The following is a 21,239-nucleotide window of genomic DNA, read 5'->3' on the forward strand; positions in this document are numbered from 1 at the left end:
GCAGAGGAGGTTGGTGGTTACCAAAGGCTGTGGCTGAGAAGTGGGATTTGGAGAGATACTGATCAAAAGGTACAAAGTCCCAGTTAGACAGGAGGAATATGTTTTGTTAAAAAGAATACTAGACATTTTAAATGGTTTATTTATGTATTTGAGAGACAGAGAGATAGACTTAGAAAGAGAGGTCCTATCCACTGATTCATTGCACAAGTGCCCACAACAGCAGGGCTGAGCTGGCCAGAAGCCAGGATCCAAGAATCTATCCAGGTTCCCCCACGAAGGTGGCAGGGATCTAGCTACTTGAGCCGTTCCAGTATGCTGGAATTGGGATCCAGGGCTGGGAATCAAACCCAGGCATTCCAGTCTCCAATGTGGGATGTAGGCGTCCTACCTGGCATCTTAACACCAGGCCAAGCACCTGCCCTCAGAGTCTTTTTGAGATGTTTTCATGGCATAGTGACCATATTAATAATAATGTGTATTGTAAACTTAAAGAGTAGGGTTTTTTTAAAATTTTATTTATTTGAGAGGCACAGACACAGAGACCAACAGACAGACCTTCCATCTGCTGGTTCACGCCTATAACAGCTGGGACTAGCCAGGCTGAAACCAGGAGCTCCAAACCCAGTGCAGATTTCTCACAACAGTAGCAGGAACTAAAATACTTCAGCCATCACCTGCAACCTCCCAGCATGCACATAGCAGGAAACTGGATTAGAAGTACACCCCAGTATGGTATGCAGGAGTCCCACAAGGCATGTTAGCTGCTGAGCCAACTACTTACCATAACTAAGATATTAAATATTCTCTCCACAAAATAAGGTGTGATCTAATGGATATGTTAGTCATTTAAAAAATTTTAAGCTTACTTATTTGAGAGGCAGAGAGACAGATAGTCATTGACTTCATCATTTCACATTGTATTTATCAAAATATTACATTGTACCCTATAAACAAATAATCATTAAGAATAAAAATTATTAAAGCTTATTTTTATAAGTCAAAAACATGTGAGAATTTTAACTGAAATCTGAATTTGAGTAGTAACTTTGTATTTCTTCATTTCTTTCTTCGTCACAGGAATTTTTTTTAGTAGCTAAATTATTAAAACCTCACAGAAAGATGTTGTGTTTTTCCCCGGTCTTTCACAGACACTTCTCCAGACATACAATATGGTACATTTTTCATTGGACATTTCTGCCCCGTGGCTGCGACAGGGGAAGCCTGGAAAGGTGGTGGAAGCAGAGAAGAAATGAATGTGTAAACATACACATTTATTCTTTATTTTAAAGATTTTTAAAAAGATTTATTTATTTTATTCAAAAGAGTTACACAGAGAGAAGGAAGAGCAGAGAGAGAGAGAGAGAGAGGTCTTCCATCCACTGGTTCACTCCACAGTTGGCCACAGCGGCCGGAGTTGCGCCAATCTGAAGCCAGAGCCAGGAGCTTCTTCCAGGTCTCCCAAATGGGTGCAGGGGCCCAAGCACTTGGGCCATCTTCTACTGGTTTCCCAGGTCATAGCAGTGAGCTGGAGCAGAAATGGAGCAGCTGAGACTCCAACCAGCACCCATATTGGATGCCGGCACTGCAGGCAATGGCTTTACCCGCTACGCCACAGCGCCAGCCCCTGCATTTATTCTTTTTTTTTTTTTTAACTTTTATTTAATGCATATAAATTTCCAAAGTACGGCTTATGGATTACAATGGCTTCCCCCCCATACCGTCCCTCCCATCCACAACCCTCCCCTTTCCCACTCCCTCTCCCCTTCCATTCACATCAAGATTCATTTTTGATTATCTTAATATACAGAAGATCAGCTTAGTATACATCAAGTATGGATTTCAACAGTTTGCTCCCACACAGAAACATAAAGTGAAAAATAATAGATGATTTTTTTTAAATGATGATGAAATCAGAGCAGACCTATTGTCATGTTTAATCCCAGTGAGAGTCAAGTTGGGAATTGATAATTTCTTTTTTTTTTTTTTTTTTTTTTACAGAGGATCAGTTTAGTATGCATTAAGTAAGGATTTCAACAGTTTGCACCCCCATAGAAACACAATGTGAAATATATTGTTTGAGTACTCGTTATAGCATTAAATCTCAATGTACAGCACATTAAGGATAGAGATCCTACATGAGGAGTAAGTGCACAGTGACTCCTGTTGTTGACTTTACCAATTGACACTCCTGTCTATGGCATCAGTAATCTCCCTATGCTCCAGTCATGAGTTTCCAAGGCTATGGAAGCCCTCTGAGTTCTCCGACTCTTATCTTGTTTAGACAAGGTCATAGTCAAAGTGGAGGTTCTCTCCTCCCTTCAGAGAAAGGTACCTCCTTCTTTGATGACCTGTTCTTTCCACTGGGATCTCACTCGCAGAGATCTTTTGCCAGAGTGTCTTGGCTTTCCATGCCTGAAATACTCTCATGAGCTTTTCAGCCAGCTCCGAATGCCTTTAGGGCTGATTCTGAGGCCAGAGTGCTATTTAGGACATCTGCCATTCTATGAGTCTGCTGAGTATCTCACTTCCCATGTTGGATCACTCTCCCTTTATTTACTCCATCGGTTAGCGTTAGCAGGTACTAGACTTGTCTATGTGCTCCCTTTGACTCCCAGTCCCTCCACCATGACCAACTGTGAACTGAAACCGATCACCTGGAACAGTGAGATGGCATTGGTACATGCCACCTCGATGGGATTGAATTGGAATCCCCTGGTATGCTTCCAACTCCACCACTTGGGGCAAGTCAGCCTGAGCATGTCCCAAATTATACATCTCTTCCCTCTCCCATTCCCACCACCATGTTCAACAGGGATCACATTTCAGTTAATTTTCAACACTTAAGAATAACTGTGCATCAATTACAGATCTAAACCAGTCATGTTAAGTAGAACAGATAAAAAAACTACTAAGAGGGATAATGTATTAAGTTGTTCATTAATAGTCAAGGCTATGCTGATCAAGCCACCATTTCCCATAGTGTCCACCTCACTCCAACAGGTTTCCCTCTTGGTGTTCAGTCAGTCGTCACCGATCAGGGAGAACATATGGTATTTGTCCCTTTGCGACTGGCTTATTTCACTCAGCATGATGTGTTCCAGATTCCTCCATTTTGTTGCAAATGACTGGATTTCGTTGTTTCTTACTGCGGTATAGTATTCTAAAGAGTACATATCCCATAATTTCTTTATCCAGTCTATCGTTGATGGGCATTTAGGTTGGTTCCAGGTCTTAGCTATTGTGAATTGAGCTGCAATAAACATTAGGGTGCAGACCGCTTTTTTGTTTGCCAATTTAAATTCCTTTGGGTAAATTCCAAGGAGTGGGATGGCTGGGTCGAACGGTAGGGTTATCTTCAGGTTTCTGAGGAATCTCCAGACTGACTTCCATAGTGGCTTGACCAGTTTGCATTCCCACCAACAGTGGGTTAGTGTCCCTTTTTCCCCACATCCTCGCCAGCATCTGTTGTTGGTAGATTTCTGCATGTGAGCCATTCTAACCGGGGTGAGGTGAAACCTCATTGTGGTTTTGATTTGCATTTCCCTGATTGCTAATGACCTTGAACATTTTTTCATGTGCCTGTTGGCCATTTGGATTTCCTCTTTTGAAAAATGTCTATTGAGGTCCTTGGCCCATCTCTTAAGTGGGTTGTTGGTTTTGTTTTTGTGGAGTTTCTTGATCTCTTTGTAGATTCTGGTTATTAACCCTTTATCTGTTGCATAGTTTGCAAATATTTTTTCCCATTCTGTCGGTTGTCTTTTCACTCTCCTGACTGTTTCTTTTGCAGTACAGAAACTTCTCAATTTGATGCAATCCCAATAGTTGATTTTGGCTTTGACTGCCTGTGCCTCCCGGGTCTTTTCCAGAAATTCTTTTATTCTTTAGCATGGCACACACACAGAGAAACTCCTGGTAGTGCAGGTGCTGTTTCCTCCACTCTGTTTTCTGTCACTTACCTCAATGCCTGCAGAAGTCTGTGTGTGCCTAACTGGATCCAGACACTGCTGTGAGATCCCTGCATATCCTCCAAGGCCCACAACAGGCACTTCTGGAACCCTGCCGACTTGAAGGACTGGGATTATTTTTGATTATTGCTTTATTTGGTCATTGATTTTTTTTTGTTTTCCTGTTTGTTTCAGATATTCAGGCATAATTATATATTCTTCCTTGAAGAACTACTTAAACAACCACTACTTCCTTAAAATCCAAACAGCGTTCTCCTATGGTTAGAGTGTATTTTTTTCATGAAGCCATCACTGTTTATTTTAACTTACCATTCAGAAAAGTTAGGTCAGAAAGGGTGAAGATTCTCTTCAAAAGAAGTTTTCTAAATGGGGTAAAATCCAGTTGACGAAGGGTTTGATGTGTGTTGATAGTAAGTAGTAGAACTTCGTGTGTAAGAGAGAAAGCTAAAAACAAACATGAGCTTCTGCAGCTTCCTGAGGAGTGACCCATTGTCCTGGTATGATTTGTGCAGTGACTCCATGTTCTGCTAATGGCCTCATTTCTATTTACCAGGGAAAATGGACTTTTCATTCTGCTTTGAAAAATTACCAGCATAGCAAGGAGAGAACCATCAAACCCCATGACATTCCTCAAGGAAGGAGCTTAAATTTTTGTAAAAGCAAAGGCGACCTAATGAGGACTGGACAGGGTTACTGTGATGCAACTGCTCCTTTTGTTAGGAGCCTTGAATTTTTTTTCGTTGTTTTATTGCCCGTTTCCCCATCTGTAGGGTTCTCTTGTATCACTTGCAACCCTGTGAAGGCCCTCTGTGGAACTGGCTTCTGAGAGCTGATGTGGGAATCCTAACCCAAAGCACTGCTGTTGGATTCATTAAGGGGGGAGGGGGACTTCCTCTAGTCAGCTCTTACTAAAGATCATTTCCATTTTGCAAGGGCAGTGTAAATTTTGCATTTCATTTTAATAGCAAGGCAGGTCAATCAAATTATAATTGGCTCCAATTAGCACTCCCATGAGCTGCAAGATTCTTTACCTTTTTTCTGGACTGCACTTAAAAAGGAAATGTTATTTACTGTCACTGAAGTCATAAAAAAAAAAAAGCCCACTCTTCAGTATGAGTGATGGGGAAAGTGCGTGTCCAGCAGTAGTGCTGTGGTACGTATTTAAGATCAGCACACCAAATGCACATTGTATCAAGCGTGGCGGTGTGCTGTCACAGAGCAGGACTTGGCAGTGGAACTTGTAGTTGTCGGCATCATTTTGGGTTTGAATTAATCTTAAGGTTGCTTTCCTGCATTTTCAGGATCTCTGAGCTCTTTGGGAAAGGTGCCTCTTTATAATAAAAAAATGGAGAAAGAGTATATCTCTAAAGGCTGTTCTGTATTCAATGCTTGCAGTGCCATTTTGGGCCACTTTTCCTGAGTCGCATCCTGCACTGGCCAGTTCAGGTGTAAGCTAAAAGGTTGCTGTAACTGCAAGTTGGGTCTGAGGCATGGGGGAATTGTCAGGTATTTATAAAGCAGGATGGTAACTTTATCTGGTCAGCAGTAGGTCTCATTTTCTACTGCGAAAATTTAGCTCCTTTCTTTAGCAATGTTATACTTCTTTATTACCTTGCAGAAGGAAGCATGTCAGGAAGTACCTTGCAGTATTTTTCCTAGTTCTACCCCCTTGCCCTGAGCCATGGCTGGAATCCTGGTTTTTCTTTTGTTTCCTTTTTCATTTTTATCTATATATTTGAGAAGCAGAAAGAGAAATCAAGAGAGAACTCCTATTCCTTGACCCACATCCCCCAAAGGCCTGCAATGGGCCTTGGTTGATGCTTGAGCTCAGAATTCCATTTGGGCTCCCCTCACTGGGGACAAGGACCTGGACTACCTGAGCCATCACCTGCTGCTCTCAGGATGCACATTAGCAGGAAGCTGGATCTTAATTTGAGACACGAATGGAACCCAAGGACTCTGATGTGGGATGCAGGCATCCCAAGCAGAATCTTAACCACTGAACTAAATGCTCTCCCTATTGACCTTTTGAGAGAAATTTTTCTGATCCCTGTTCTAGGTCAGCATCATCTGTAGACCAGATTATGAGTTTGGCAGTCCCTGATCTGTCCTCTTGTGCCCTGACTCTTCTCTTGTGGGGACCACATGTCTTATATCCCGCTTGAAGCTTCACAAGGTTCTTAGCCTCTGAGTCTTTGATACTCCACACCTCCCTGTTTCTTTCTCTCTCTCATTTTTCTGGCTGCCTAAAGTGACAATATGTGAGCCATTTCTACTTCCTGACAGGAACTCCCAAGAGATGACGCAGTTTCCTGATGGGCTGTGTCACCCCCATTTGTGGCTCCTTGAGGAATGGTGATGTTTTCCATGGATACCAGCGTCCTCTGCCCCACACTCACTCTGCAAGATGTTGCTCCCTTGTCTTTATTTTTGATGCTTCTGCCAGGGAAATTTCTCTCTTTCCTGTCGCCGATAAGGCAACAACCCTGAAGGGCCCGCATGAAACTCTTCCTCCCATTCTTTTTATTGCAGAAATGCACAGAGCCCCTTTAGGGAGTATTTTGCATTTTTTCTTGCATACATGCATTCTTCCTTTGTCTCATGAAAAATTTGCCTGTTTCCTTTTTAATGAGCGTCACCTCTCATCCTCAATTCAAGTTATTCTGATGAGACTGGCCCCAGCCTTCTCTCCTTGTTCTGGGTAGGTCTCAAGGTGAGGAGGTACAACTGTGGCCATATCCACTGATACTCAAACAGGATGTCCTGGGTAGGTATTTAGCCTAACAGTTAAGAGGCTACTGTCTCATATCTGAGTACGTGTGTTTGTTACCTAGCTCTGGCTCCTGACTCCAGCTTCCTGCTGTTGCAGCCCCTGGGAGGCAGGGCAGGTGGCTCAATTGAGGACACCACTTGGGATGCCCACATTGCTATTCAAAGTATCCGGATATGAGTCCTGACTCCACTTCCAGTTCTGCTTTCCTGCTAATGTGTATCCTGGGAGACAGCAGGTTTTGGCTCACGTCCTTGAGTCCCTGCCACCCATATAGGAGACATTGAGTTCCTAGTTCCTGATTTTGGCCTGGCCAGCCCTGGCTGCTGCAAGCATTTGGGGATTGAACCAGTGGATGGAAGAATTCTCTTTTCTCTCTGCCTTTCAAGTAAAATGAAAAAAAGGTTTTTAAAAATATCATATGGATTTTAAGCTTTATGGCCATGAGTTCTATGTCATAACAATTCAAATCTACCCTTGGTGCATGAAAGCAGCCAATGGAAATAGTAATTGAATGGTCTGATTATGTTTCAAAACAGTTCACAAAGCAGGCAAGAGGTTGGCCTGACTTCCTAGCAATAGCTTCCTAAGCTGTGGTCTAGAATCAGCCCTCAAGTATGAAGGGGAAGGGAAAAAGCATCTTATGGTATTTTTCTTCCCCATCATTTCTTCTCCTTATTTTAGAAACACAGCACTAGCCTGGAAGAAGATTCAAAGTCAAAATTCTAAGTATGGTTTCTACTGAATGCATGTTTTTTTTTGTTTGTTTGTTTGTTTTTTTTTTTTTTTTGACAGACAGAGTTAGACAGTGAGAGAGAGAGACAGAGAGAAAGGTCTTCCTTTTGCCCAACGGCAAAAAGCACCCCCAAAGTGGCCGCTATGGCCAGTGCGTTGCAGCCAGCACTCTGCGCCAATCCAAAGCCAGGAGCCAGGTGCTTCCTCCTGGTCTCCCATGCAGGTGCAGGGCCCAAGCACCTGGGCCATCCTCCACTGCACTCCCGGGCCACAGCAGAGAGCTGGACTGGAAGAGGAGCAACCTGGACAGAATCTGGCACCCCAACTGGGACTAGAACCCGGTGTGCTGGTGCCACAGGCAGAGGATTAGCCTAGTAAGCCTTGGTGCTGACCGCATGTTGTTTTCAAAATCATCATAAAGTCAACAACTTAACCAAACAGGTTTTGGGAACAGCACACTGAGATGTTAGCAGTGCCCACTGAGGCTTTCCGTAGTACAGACTCCTTAATCCTAACCATTGGCTATTTGCTCTTTGCACTTAAGTTCTCTTCTGCCTTGTTTTAGACTGTTGCATGGGAAGCATGCCCTGGACCTGTCATATGCAAGCACCAGGGCAAAATTTTCTAGTTCATTGTGTGAATCAGTGACCTAAGTCGTGAATGAAGGCAAGCAGATTTTTCACACCCTCTTAAATATGTCTTGTCTTAAAGTAGGTCAGACTTCCCAATTGGCACCAAGGAAAATGGCCCAAGTTACTTTTACAGTTTTGCCTAACTGCAATTTGTTTGACAGCATTTCTTGTACAAAATGCCTATGTGAAGGATTAAATCACCTTCATAATAGAATTTTATAATGGAACTAGAAATAAACTCTTAAGTGTCAGTAGTGTGTGTATTAATGTATCTCCAGGTAAACACTAGAGTGACATATTTCCTGTTAAATTGACAGGTCCTATACTTATGGGACCCAAGAAGGGAAGTGTCTGGCAGGGTGATTCATCACATATACTTTTTGGAAAGCTGAGTTTCGGCACTTCATTTTCTTAATTTATGGCTTTGATTGGTAAAACCTCTTGGCACTTTAATAAAAACCATTTCAGATTCCTAATATTCATGAGGCATTGTTAATAGAAAGCTCACTGGCCCGGTCATTTTTACATAATGTGCTTGTGATTTATACAAGAGGTTGTGAAAGGTTTGTAAAGTTTAGCTCGTCTGAGTATATAAAATTATCATTTTTATTACAGTTTTTTATTTATCATAGTACATAAAAAGATCTTGAAAAATCAGCCATGAACACTGGTTTGATGTACATTTTGCTTTGTAGAATACAATTAACATTTTTTTGGAAATACAGATTTTTTAGGATAAGTAAACACTGAGAGTATGCAAATATTTTATTCAGAATCCAAAAAAAAAAAAAAAAAAGAAACCCCACATAATTCTCAAATGTTTTCAATCAAAGTGATGCTGTATATATTCTAAAACAGACATACAGTTAAGAAATGAAAAGTTGGTGCAATTCTCTTCTGTAAGATAGAGTTGTGTTTCTTTCTATCAAGACAAAATTTGTAAACAAAGGTAGATACCCCTTGTGACCTTACTAAATACAGATTTGATGCCTTTCCATCAGTCTTGAAGGATTCGAATTTTTGTGAAAGATAATCATCACTAATTCACTCGTTTCAGAATTGTACTTCTCTTTTGGAATAACTCCATCCCATTATATTGATATCATAATCATGTTTTATAAAATCTGATTCTTCTTTAGCCTTTCCAAGAACAGGCTGTCTCTAATTTGGTCTTTGACCTTTTTTTTTTTTTTTTTTTTTTTTTGCCTTTGGAAATTCTATCAAGAGCACTTAGTACTCTACCTGGCGTATGATAAACACTCGATTATCTTTGGCTCTTATTGTCATTTGTGTTCATTTCCTTCTGCTTCTGTAATCAATTACCACCAACATTGTGGCTTAAAACAGCACACATCTGTTGTCTTCCTTTTGTGTAGCTCAGACATTCAAGTCCAGTGGTGGTGATGCTGTAATCTTTCTGAAGGCTTCAGGGCAGAGTCCTTGTCCTTGCCTGATGTAGCTTCTAGAATCTTCCAGGTTCCTTCACTCTTGGCCACCAGCAAGCAATCACATCACTCAAATCTCTACATACATTGTCTCACCTCCCTCTATTCTCCTGTCTCCCATTTTTTTTTCTATGGGTTCTGATATTACACAGGGTAAGCTTAGTTTCATTGTCTTGACCTGTACATGACTTTCCCATGGCTGGTATAACAAATTACTAAAAACTCCAGATACTTTAACAACACAAATCATTGTCTTGCTGTTCTGGAAATCTGAAGTCCAAACCCAGTTTCATTTGGCTAAAAACCAAGATATGTGTAGGGCTGTATTACTACCAGAGAATCAGGGGGCGAATCCTGCAGCAGGTGTAATGGGCCAGAATTAGCAGCTCACTGAATTGAGCCAGGCAGGAGCAGCCCAGAGGAGTGTGGCCCCAGCATCCAGGCAGTAGCAGGGAGAGATCTCATGTTCTGTGCAGGGGGTTCCCTTGAAGTGAGACTTCAGCGGAGCCCTCCATGTCCACCACGGTCCACCCCTTCATGCACGTCCACCCCTTCATGCTAACTTTGAGGCAGAGCTTTCAAATTAATGCGGTTATGGCTCTATTTCTTTACTTCTCCTAGCAATCAGTTACTGTGTCATAAAGCCATTGGCTACCACAATGTAATGTTATAATATTTTAAGCATGAGTATTAGTACCATTAATGTTAGGATTAAAAGAAATACTATAGGAGTGGGTGTTGTGGTACAGTGTTTAATCCACCGCTTGTGACTCCTGTGCCCCTTATTGGAGTGCCTGGTTTTGAGTCCCATATACTCTTTGAATCTACATTCCTGCCAATGCACATCTGCACACCAGTGCAGCAGGTGACAACTCCAATAGTTGAGTCCCTGCAACACACACTCTTTCACTCTGCCTTCAAGTAAATAAAAACCAAATCTTATAAAGAAAAAGAGAGGTGGGGCCGGCGCTGTGGCGTAGTTGGCTGAGCCTCTGCCTGCAGCGCTGGCATCTCATATAGGCGATGGTTCATGTCCTGACTGCTACTCTTCTGATCCAGCTCTCTGCTGTGGCCTGGGAAAGCAGTAGAGGATAGCCCAAGTGTTTGGGCCCCTGTGCCTGCATGGGAGACCTGGAAGAAGCTCCTGGCTTCAGGCTTTGGATCAGTCAAGCCCCGGCCTTTGTGGCCAATTGTGGAGTGAACCAGCAGATGAAACACCTTTCTTTCTGTCTCTCCCTCTCTCTGTCTGGGATTCTACACCTCAAATAAATAAATAAAAATCTTTTTAAAAAAGAGATAGAGAGAGAAGAAATACTATTAATGAAGTCATACAGCCTATCTTGTTTTGTGTTGAGTATTTTATTTATTTGAAAAGCAGAGAGAACAGACAGGGAGAGAGACAGAGAGAATATGTGATGTGAGCCATTACCAGCTACTTCTCAGGGTCTGAGATAGCAGAAGCTGGAGTCAGGAGTAGAGCTGGATCTCAAATTCCAGCACTCTGACCTAGGACACAAGTATCCCAAGTGCATGTTAACCACTAGGGCCAACACCTGCTGCCTTGAACGTTTTTTAATCGAAATGACATTGGTGATACTGATTCCACGTTTTTGCTTGGAGTTATTGCCCATAAATCTCATTGTGAAGTCACCAGATTTTAGATTTCCTTACTCTGAATCTGAACTGTTTCTATCAGCTATTCCATTTTAACTGTAAATGAGTTTGATTGACTTATTTCCTAACTCCCAGCTAAGAGCCACTTAAATTGGGGAGCAGTAGAAGTTTTAATCTGGTGAATAAAAGGAGGGGGGCAGCCATGTGCATCTCATTTGTAGGACACTGTGGAAAGCAGAGTAAGATTTCTTCAAGGCCGGCGCCGCGGCTCACTAGGCTAATCCTCCGCCTAGCGGCGCCGGCACACCGGGTTCTAGTCCCAGTCGGGGCGCCGGATTCTGTCCCGGTTGCCCCTCTTCCAGGCCAGCCCTCTGCTGTGGCCAGGGAGTGCAGTGGAGGATGGCCCAAGTGCTTGGGCCCTGCACCCCATGGGAGACCAGGATTGTCGCTCCCCCTCTTCGTGGAGGAGCAACACTAAGCCCTGCCTAGGCTTCATATCCGAGTCAGGTTTCCTATCCGAGTCACGGCACCATTATGTCGCTCCCCCTCTTCGTGGAGGAACGACACAGGACCCTGCGCTGTTCTTTCGTCTGCTCGGCCCTCCCCGGGTTTGCTGCTGGTTCTTCCCGGGTTGGCTACTATCCCTTCCACCTCCGTGGAAGGGCAGTTCCCCCTGGCCACATTCCCCACTTCCGCAGGGGAGCGGCACACCGCCGGCCGGCTTTCTCGGGGGCTGCACGGGTTCCCTTAGATGTTCCCCATAGATGTTCCCGATGCATGCCGTCTCTCTCCTCCTTTATAGTCCTCCTCCGCCAATCCCAACTCGGCTGCCCACACGCCGAGTACGCTGCTCTCCTCCAATCAGGAGCAAGTCCTACAGTTTATTAGTTGAACTGGAGGCAGCTGTGCGGAAGCTGTTTACTTCTCTCCCAGCGCCATATTGTGGGAGAGCAGATGCATAGAATAAGTCCTAATTCGAGTAACTTAGTCTAGTCCGGATTGCTCCCCACAAGGATAAGTACCTGGCTCCTGGCTCCTGCCATCGGATCAGCGCGGTGCGCCGGCCGCAGCGCGCCGGTCGCGGCGGCCATTGGAGGGTGAACCAACGGCAAAAGGAAGACCTTTCTCTCTGTCTCTCTCTCTCACTGTCCACTCTGCCTGTCAAAAAAAAAAAAAAAAAAAAAAAAAAAAAAAAAAAAAAAAAAAAAAAGATTTCTTCAAAGCAAAGCGAGGTTTTGGAGACTGGGAATGTTGGGGTGGGACCGGATGGTTAGAGCAGCAGGAAGACCCCAGAGGCTGTTGCTGTAACAGCTGCCAGTTTTAACAACTTCAGAACAAAGTCAGCCTACCTGATCAGCATTATTTTCCTCTGTGGTTTATTTAGTAATATTACAAGAGAAAAGCCTCCTTAGGGTGTGCAAGAGGCTTACCGTGGAGTGAATGTTTAAGTCACATTTGTTTTCACACAAACAACTTTAGCTGACAGTACCTCCTATATAACTATTTGAAATGTCATGAAAGACTTTCTACCTAAAGATACCATCATGTAAAGGCCACTTTAAGGCTAAAAGTCAGTGTTTCTGAATGCATGTATAATTTGTGGGGGGTTTGCTGATCTTGTTATTCGAACTTGCATAATGGGTGGGAATCTGTCACCTTTCATTTCCATGGGGTATCTCTCATGCACTTCACTGCAGCTGGGATGTTGTAATCCCTGCTTATCCAAGTGTTCCCCTGTCCTTTAAGCCTTTCTTTCAGTTGTGGAAGAATGTAACCTTTCGCTCCTCTGAAAGGCATAGTCACTCTCATCCACCCCTCGCATGTCATCTCATTGGCATTTACATGTTGATTTATTCTACCTGTCTACCAAACAGAATGACCCTTTACCGTTGCACTTGAAATATGTTTGAATTTGTGCATTAAATGTATTCTGATTCCATATGTTTTCCAAAAGTTCTTTGGCAAAGCATTATTACTACAGTAATGAACCAACACAGTAAGATTAATGCTATTGTAAATGGAAAAAGAGCCAAGGAAAGAAGGAAGCCAGCAAACCAACCGCAGTCATGTGCTTAAATATCAACTTGGCTCTGAACACTCTTGGCATCCAGAATGAAGCAGCATTGTGTCATTTAGCCTTCATTATCCCACAGGAAAGGAACAGTGGGTCCTTCGGAGAAAGCTAATTTCCCAGAAAACTCTCATATTGGACTTTACGGAGAAGAATCTGCAGCATAATTCTAGGCATAATTAACACAACACATGTTTATTAAGGACCTATTAAGTGTCTGGATGTTTCATTTCACTGATTCAGAGGGAGAGTAGAGCAGATGGAGTAAAAATTAAAATCACTTACTTACCAAGTGGTAGGAAGACAGACAAGTGAATAGATGCTTGGTGATGACTGGTTTGATTGGAATGAGCTTGATGTTGTACTGTATAGGAGCACGAGCCCAAGCTGGGAAGATTAGGAAGATATCTCCAGGGAGGTGATTCCTGATGTGCGACCCAAAGTTTCAGAGCTATTTGGAAGTTATCTCAGCAGAATGGGGTTTGGTGTTGCAAAGGGAGGAACCCGAGAAGACAGCAAGACAAGGGGCTTTGCCAGCCCCAGAGCAGCAGCTTTGGCAGGCCCCCTGGGAGTAAGATACAGCATGGGCTTCGTAGAAACAAGGGTAGTAGGCAGGGCCTTGCCCTTGGCGGGCTCACATTCAACTTAAGTGGTTTTGCATTACTCCTGAGAAGTTGTAGAAAGTTTGATGGCAGGCATGGCCATGGTGAGATTGGCAACTGAAAGATCAGAGACTACGAAGCGTGGATACAAAGTACAAGGAAGGGAGCCAGGAAAGTCTGTAAGGAGGTTGGTGGAGCGCGGATAATGATGGCTGTGATAATGATGCTCCCATAGGAATGTTAATCATCAGAGTCCTCTGGGATCCAAAGAAGGAACGCAGAACCACCTCCCATGGCCGCTTCTCCCATGACCTGCAGCACAAACACTCCACATCTCGTTCAGCGTGAAGGTTCTTTTGTCTCCAGCATTTCTTATGTACAGTGAAAAACTTCCTTATCTAATAATGAAATATTCTTTCCCTCCTCAAAAACTTTAGAACTCTCCTATGCCTGGATCTTCAATGAGTACCCCTCGTTTGTTGAAGAAGATAGTCGGAGATTTGTCTCTCAAGAGACAGGGCACCTGTACATAGCGAAGGTGGAGCCGTCCGACGTGGGGAATTACACGTGTGTGGTGACAAGCACGGTGACAAACGCCAGAGTACTAGGCTCGCCGACTCCATTGGTGCTGCGGTCTGATGGTATGGAATGTTTCAGTGTGTTATTCTGAGTGGCAGTGGTGCAGTGACTGCGAGCAAAACAACTGGGAAAATGTCAACAAGTGTATCTTGAAGAATTGTCACTTTTTTTTTTTTTTTGGAACAAAGACATGTATGCAAAAACATTTATGAACACTGATGAAAATGCTTCCCTAAACTACAAGTCCTTATACCTAGGGCTTACCAAGTTTCCTGCTTTTCCGGCACCAGTGTCCAATGGAAATGAGGAGCCCCTGGCTCAGAAAGTGTTAGAAATTTTCCAGAGTGACAGCAGAGGATTAAGCCAAGCCTGAGACTTTCTGAGCCTGGAGCTCAGTTGCATTTCCATGAAGTCACCTGTCCTGACTTTTGCCAGCTTGAGGTTTGCAAAGGCTCTGGCTATTTTGTTATAGGCTAAAAAGCATCGCTAAAAAAATCCTTAGAGAGAAAAATCTGTTTCATCAATAGCTTGATGGCTGTTTAAGGGAAGTCGGTGATCTGCAGAGGCACCCGATTTGTAAGCCTGAGTAGATGACCCACTTACACAAAACCGTATCTGAAACGGCGTGATGCCATGACCGCAAAGTATCAAAGCACGTCTTTACAGTCAGTTGTAATTGAATTTGACCTTTCCCATTCGTTAAGTCACCATTTCTTGACCCTGGGGAGCCTTTTAACAGGTTTAAGATTGGTGCCTCTGCTACCAAGGTACCATTAAATAAATTCCCAGCCATAATTTTTGTTCCTTTGGAAATTTCAGGAAGCCATAATACATCATATATTTCAATTTGACTAGAAATGTTCAAATGGAATATGAAATTTCCTAAGCCTCTCATTTTACATAACATGAAAGACGTAGTAGTTTTCTCAGAACTGCTCTATACCAAATGACATGAATCAGCTAATCTAAGCACTTGTACGGGTGTTTGCCTGTTTGACCCAGGGTAGCACTGGTGAATAAGGTAAAACACTGGAAGAAGGTGGTTCAACATAGAGCAAAGGCAAGTTTTATTTAAGAAAAACAAAGCAATTCCAAAGGCAACATTGATGCTATTAACTTTGTATTGTGATTTACAGGTGTGATGGGTGAATACGAACCCAAAATAGAAGTTCAGTTTTCAGAAACTCTTCCAGCTGCTAAAGGTTCAACTGTGAAATTGGAATGTTTTGCCCTTGGAAAGTGAGTTTTATAATATTTACTGCTATGTGCTGAGGTATTAGGTTGCTGTAAGAGATCAGGGTGATTTTCGACAGACTCTTCTTATTGTCTAAAATTTATTTTCACTTGGAAGCAAAAGAAAAATTCAACACAGGGAAAGTGCACATATAAAATTTGGTTTGAACCTTTAAAGTTAACTTGGAGAAAATTACTATGCTTGCCTAATTCCAGAAACTCAATTGGTATTATTTTTCTTTTTCTCGTTCACTTGTATTCTAATACAGTGAGCAAGGCTACAGGCTTTCTTCTCTAAAGCATGAATTGACACAAGAAAATGCGTTGTTTATTTTCTTAAATTGTCAACTTAATGAGTTAAATCTTTGCATAAAGTTTATGTAATTTACAACTGGATGCGGGATTCTGTGTTTGAAAACGTGTATCTCTTTCTCTGTCTCCACGTAAGTTTTTCGCTTTTGTCAGATCCAAGAGGCTTCCAGAGAACAACAAACAGCTTGATAATTTTTCTCTTAGTCCTGTTCCTCAGATTAACTGGAGAAGAAGTGATGGGCTACCCTTTTCCAGCAAAATTAAATTGAGGAAGTTCAATGGTGTGCTTGAAATTCCCAACTTCCAGCAGGAAGACACGGGCTCCTATGAGTGCATTGCTGAGAACTCAAGAGGGAAGAACGTTGCTAGGGGACGTCTCACTTACTATGGTGAGCATCCACCCGGGGAAATTCGGATTTGTCACTGCTGCACCCTTGTCTATAAAATACCGTGGTTGTTGTTGCAGGGCGTTGGAGATGAGAGCAGAATCACAGTGTTCCACTCATGCTCTTCTGCCTTTGTTATTCTGTTAAAGAAGCATCAAGGGAATTAATAAAATGTTGCAATGAAGTTAGAGAAAGGATATGTCCCTTTCTGTTTTAAAATGATCCATATGACAATGATATAACTCATATTTTTCCTAAAAATGCCCTTTCACACATGTAGGCATGCTCAAGAGAAATCTCTTTTCTGTCTGTCCTTTCCTCTGGAAAGGGTGATTTTATATCTTTCTTTATTACCTTTGCCAAGCAAACAAGACTCTACTGGGAAATGTTGCAACCACGGCATGAAACAAACCACATAAACTCAGGATCTTGTTGAGTTCTTCAGCGTTATTCTATCTCTGCCATTAATGTATCTCTACTCCATTTGCCCCGTTAATTTGTAATTACATTTATTTGATGTAATGCTCAATTTGGGCACAGAGAGAATAATAATATTACCTTTATGCAGAATCTATTTGTATGGAACATTAGATTGTCTTTTTTTTTTTTTTTGCAAAATTTGTTTTCAGATTCCTCTTAAAAAATGCACTAGGTTTTTGATGAAAACATAATGTAGAAAGAATAAATGTATGATTGTACAAAATGCAACTGTAAAAAATATGAAAATGCAAGCTAAGTGAATCTGTGTTTGTAGTTCAGTCTGTGGAAACATTGTAAAACTAGTGGGAAATCACTACTTTTGAGAAAAGCAAATTACATTTTATTCTGTTTATTTTAAATAAATATTATTTTAAACTGGAGATTAAAATGGTTTGTTAAGCAGGCTTGTGTAGCCTACAGAAATGTTGCAGAAAGGAAAACATTTACAAAGACAAGTATTAAAAATTATAGGGCTTATTTATGACCCTTCTCAAAAATTTGAAGTCTGCAAGTATATTATTTTCTGATAAGATTGACACATGTTATGTTATTGTAAGATTTTAGGATCTGCCAGGAACAAAATGGTAGCATGGTTTAATTACATGAGTCACTCGGTTTGAGGCCCTCCCATCTTGTTAGGTGATTAGTTTAAGAATATTCTGTACTGAAGTTACTCAGGCATCAAGGGTAATGAGTGGTGAGATGGAATACAAATGCGGTGGGGGTTGATTCCTTAACCCAGGTGGCTGTACAGCTGTGAATCCCCCTCCAAGCAAATAACCTTTGCTGATACCCTGGCTTAGTTGTGTTTTTTTTTTTTTTTTTTAAACAACCACTATCTGATGCAGGGTAAGATGTTGCCATTATAAGAAAAAGCAGGAAATGCCAACTGTCTTAATGTTTCAGTAGGAATGATTTAGCTCTATTCATCAGCAACCCTGCCCCAATAACAAATGGCTGTATGCCCCATATGATGAGAAATACAAAGCTTAAATTGACATGCAAATGCATCATCAGCCTTGGCTGTTTTTCTGTGATTTTTTTCTTCCATTGTCAGTCTTGCTCCTTTCTCTGCGTGTTAATCTCCATTATGTTCACAAAATGGTTGCCACCATTGACCAGCACAGCAATCATTCATCTTTTTCCAAAACATCCAGCACTCCCCTCCTCAAATTCCATTGGCTACATGTTCATTCCTACATAAACTACTGTTGAGGAGGAATTAGATCAGGTGATTTAAGAGCCTCCCTTTGGGAGAGAAAATAAGGTCAAATTTCCATAGAGTTCATGGACGATATGAGGGGATGGAAAAGAAGATGGAAGAATGGAAAATTGGAATTATTTAAGGAATGAAGAGGAGAGGAAATGAATACAGAATAGACATGCAACAGCATCTGCTATACTTAGAAAGGAGGTAGACTACTGTGGGTAATCTGTTATGTTCCTGAGAAATAAATCAGAAATTAATGACATGGAGAATTTTATGAAAGTTACCCTACAGTTGCAACTCAAGACTAGTATATTCAATAGATGTTATGCAGTTCTGTTTATCTGCTCTGGTATTGCATTTGAAAAACAATCTGATAAGATACCTCATGCCCTATGATGACATAAGAGGAGAAATCACCATTAATGTGGCAATTGCAGTCTCAGGGTTGACTTAGTCCCACAAATTACCCTCCCATTTGGAGGGAAAGAGTATTAGTGTGGGCAGCTCATGGAAGTTCTTGCCAGGAAGTCAGGTCTCCCGTCAAAGGCTCATGTGTGAGTCTATTTGTGGCCTCTGTCTGTCTCAGGCTGGTAATTCCTGGAAGAAGAAAGTGTGTTTTAATATAAAGTGGAGAGAAGTGATTTGAGACTGAACTACTCTTCATACTGGGCAAGTAGTTTATATATGAAAAAAACACAAAGCAAAGCATAGACCTGTGCATTTTCTGTCAGAGCTAAATAGCCATAGTTTCATTTCAATTTCATTTGCAAAAAAGCAATTTTATGAGCTAGAAATGGAAAGACGAATCGTCCCATGGTTGCAATTAAATAGAAATAGATAAACTGTTTCTCCATATGGAGGATGCAAATGTGGCTCACACAGCACACATCACATGCATAATGCAATGTGAAGCCAGTAAGACATCTCACCTCCTGGTTTTGGATCTGAAACACAAGCTGAGACTTGGCTGAATGTACTGTGTATATTGAGTGACTTTCATTCTAAGTGCTATGTTACTTTCATCTATAAAAAAGAGTTTTCCAACTATCTTCTGAAACATAAGTGAGAATGATTAATCTTGATCCAGCTGATTTGCATACATAATTTAGCGTTGCATCCATTACTTATTTGTCTGGTAAAAAAATCATGTGATTCAAATTAAGCCAATTTATCCATTTTTTCCTACCTTAATTTTAATTCAGCCAAAGGTTCCTAAGATGCTCAGTGGTTTGTTTCTCATTGATAGTTATTTCTAATTTGAGAGATATATGTTGTCCTCAAGCATAGGTAAGTTTCTCTTCTGTGGATGTTAATTTTTAGTTCATAATTAAGACCAATATTTGCTGTCAGTCACTTATTAAGTTGTCATTGATTGAGCTCTCCTGATTGACAAATACACTTGTAAAAGAAAAATCAATTCTGTGTACCTGCATTGCTGTCTATTAATAGACATCTATAGAATGTAACACAGTGTTTGGAATTTTTAAAATGGACAACTTAGTTAATTTGGCCTAGGAAAAGATAAATTGCAACACCCATCCTCAAATATACAAGTGTTTCGTTGGTTTACTTACTTAATACTTAGCAAGTTAAATATAATTCTGGGGCTAGGCATTTGTGTAGCAGTTAAGACACTGCATGGGTCATCCACATCGCATATCAGAGTAACTGGTTGGAGTCTCGGCTCCTCTGTTTCTGCTCCAGCTTCCTGGTACTGTGCACTCCGGGAGGCAGCAGATGATATAGTCAAGTACTCGGGTCTGTGCCACCCAATGGGAGACCTGCATGGACTTCTTCCTCTTAGCTTCAGCCTGGCCATTTTGGGCATTTGGGGAGTGAACCATTGGATGAAAGATATCTGTATATCTGTCTCTCTCTCTCTAGTTTCTATGATGATTTTATTCCTCACAGCCTTCTGTCCACTCAGACTTCACTGGCTAGAGATTTGTTCTTTACTAGCTAAGTTGTTTGAATTCCCTTTCTTTTTACCACTACAGCAAAGCCTCATTGGGTTCAACTCATCAGGGATGTGGAAATAGCAGTTGAGGACAACCTGCACTGGGAATGTCGGGCGAGTGGTAAGCCCAAGCCCTCCTACCGATGGCTGAAAAATGGAGAAGCTCTGGTGCTAGAGGTGAGGAAAATGTGCCTGGGTAGCCCCTCGCCCCCATGTGAACACTCCACTCACTGTTGGGTTTGCACACTTTCATCTGCATCCAACGAGTGGGAATGGGGGACAAAATATAAAATCGAGATCCTGGTCGGCCAATGAGGAGATCTTGTCAACACTGCAATTCTTTGACAAAGGTGATTTTCTGAGTTTAGTACATAAAATAATACACTATGTTTTAAGCACTGAAATTAGAGAAAGGTTTGCTTTAATCAAATGTAGAATACAATTTTGTTTTCCTGTAGACAACTTGATGTTACCTCTAGAGAATAAATGCATCTGTTATTTGGTTATTTTGTTACCTGAGTTGCTGTTCTCTCAACCACTTTCCTCCTCAAGCCATGTAATTTATGCTATTTTTCTGTGTATGCAATCAACTGTATTTCTTTAAATTTATATACATAACCTTTCATACATCCTGTAAGCCCTAGTGAGTATATATTTCCCAGAATCCTTTTTAATGCACAGAATTAATTTATTGTGTTTTTAATCTGCATTATTCTTTAAAATGGTTAAAACCTTTGCAATTGAAATCCAAGGTATATTTGAAAGTCTGACCTCCTGCTTTGTTATTTATTTTACTGATGTACTTTTGGACTGAATGACGTTTCTTCCTATTTCCAGTGCGTGGCTGTTTTGCTAAGTCACTCTTTCACATTTCAAAGAAGGAAAAGGTTAAATTTCAGGTCAGGTGGCCTCTAATACCCTGAGGAAAATGCAGGAGGTTTCTGTCCGATTGAAATGATAGGCAGTGGTGTTCATTTTCCCTCTAAAATGGTTTATTTGTTTATATGCAAGACATTTTTGTTATCATCTAGGAGAGAATACAGATAGAAAATGGTGCCCTCACAATATCAAACCTAAACGTGACAGACTCTGGCATGTTCCAGTGCATAGCAGAAAACAAACATGGTCTCGTCTATTCCAGTGCTGAACTCAAGGTTGTCGGTAAGACTGTTTTTGTCTGAATTTTTGTCTTAAATTCTCCATTGTTGCCAAAAGCAAAAGCAGTTACTTTTAATACTAGGTTCCTAC

General features: G+C 41.5%; 1 protein-coding gene across 2 annotated transcripts in view; it reads left to right on the forward strand.

Moving 5' to 3' along the window:
- Window positions 1–21,239, forward strand: part of CNTN3 (contactin 3) — a 423,339-nt gene that overhangs the window by 304,707 nt on the left and 97,393 nt on the right. For both annotated transcript variants that reach the window (XM_051851466.2, XM_008260940.4), the window contains 5 exons: window positions 14,272–14,475; window positions 15,550–15,652; window positions 16,163–16,347; window positions 20,032–20,168; window positions 21,023–21,152. In XM_051851466.2, the coding sequence (XP_051707426.1) occupies window positions 14,272–14,475; window positions 15,550–15,652; window positions 16,163–16,347; window positions 20,032–20,168; window positions 21,023–21,152 (759 nt within the window). The remainder of the gene's footprint in view (window positions 1–14,271; window positions 14,476–15,549; window positions 15,653–16,162; window positions 16,348–20,031; window positions 20,169–21,022; window positions 21,153–21,239) is intronic.

The sequence above is a fragment of the Oryctolagus cuniculus genome, chromosome 10 (assembly GCF_964237555.1).
Source record: "Oryctolagus cuniculus chromosome 10, mOryCun1.1, whole genome shotgun sequence".
In the NCBI taxonomy this organism is placed as follows: Eukaryota; Metazoa; Chordata; class Mammalia; order Lagomorpha; family Leporidae; genus Oryctolagus; species Oryctolagus cuniculus.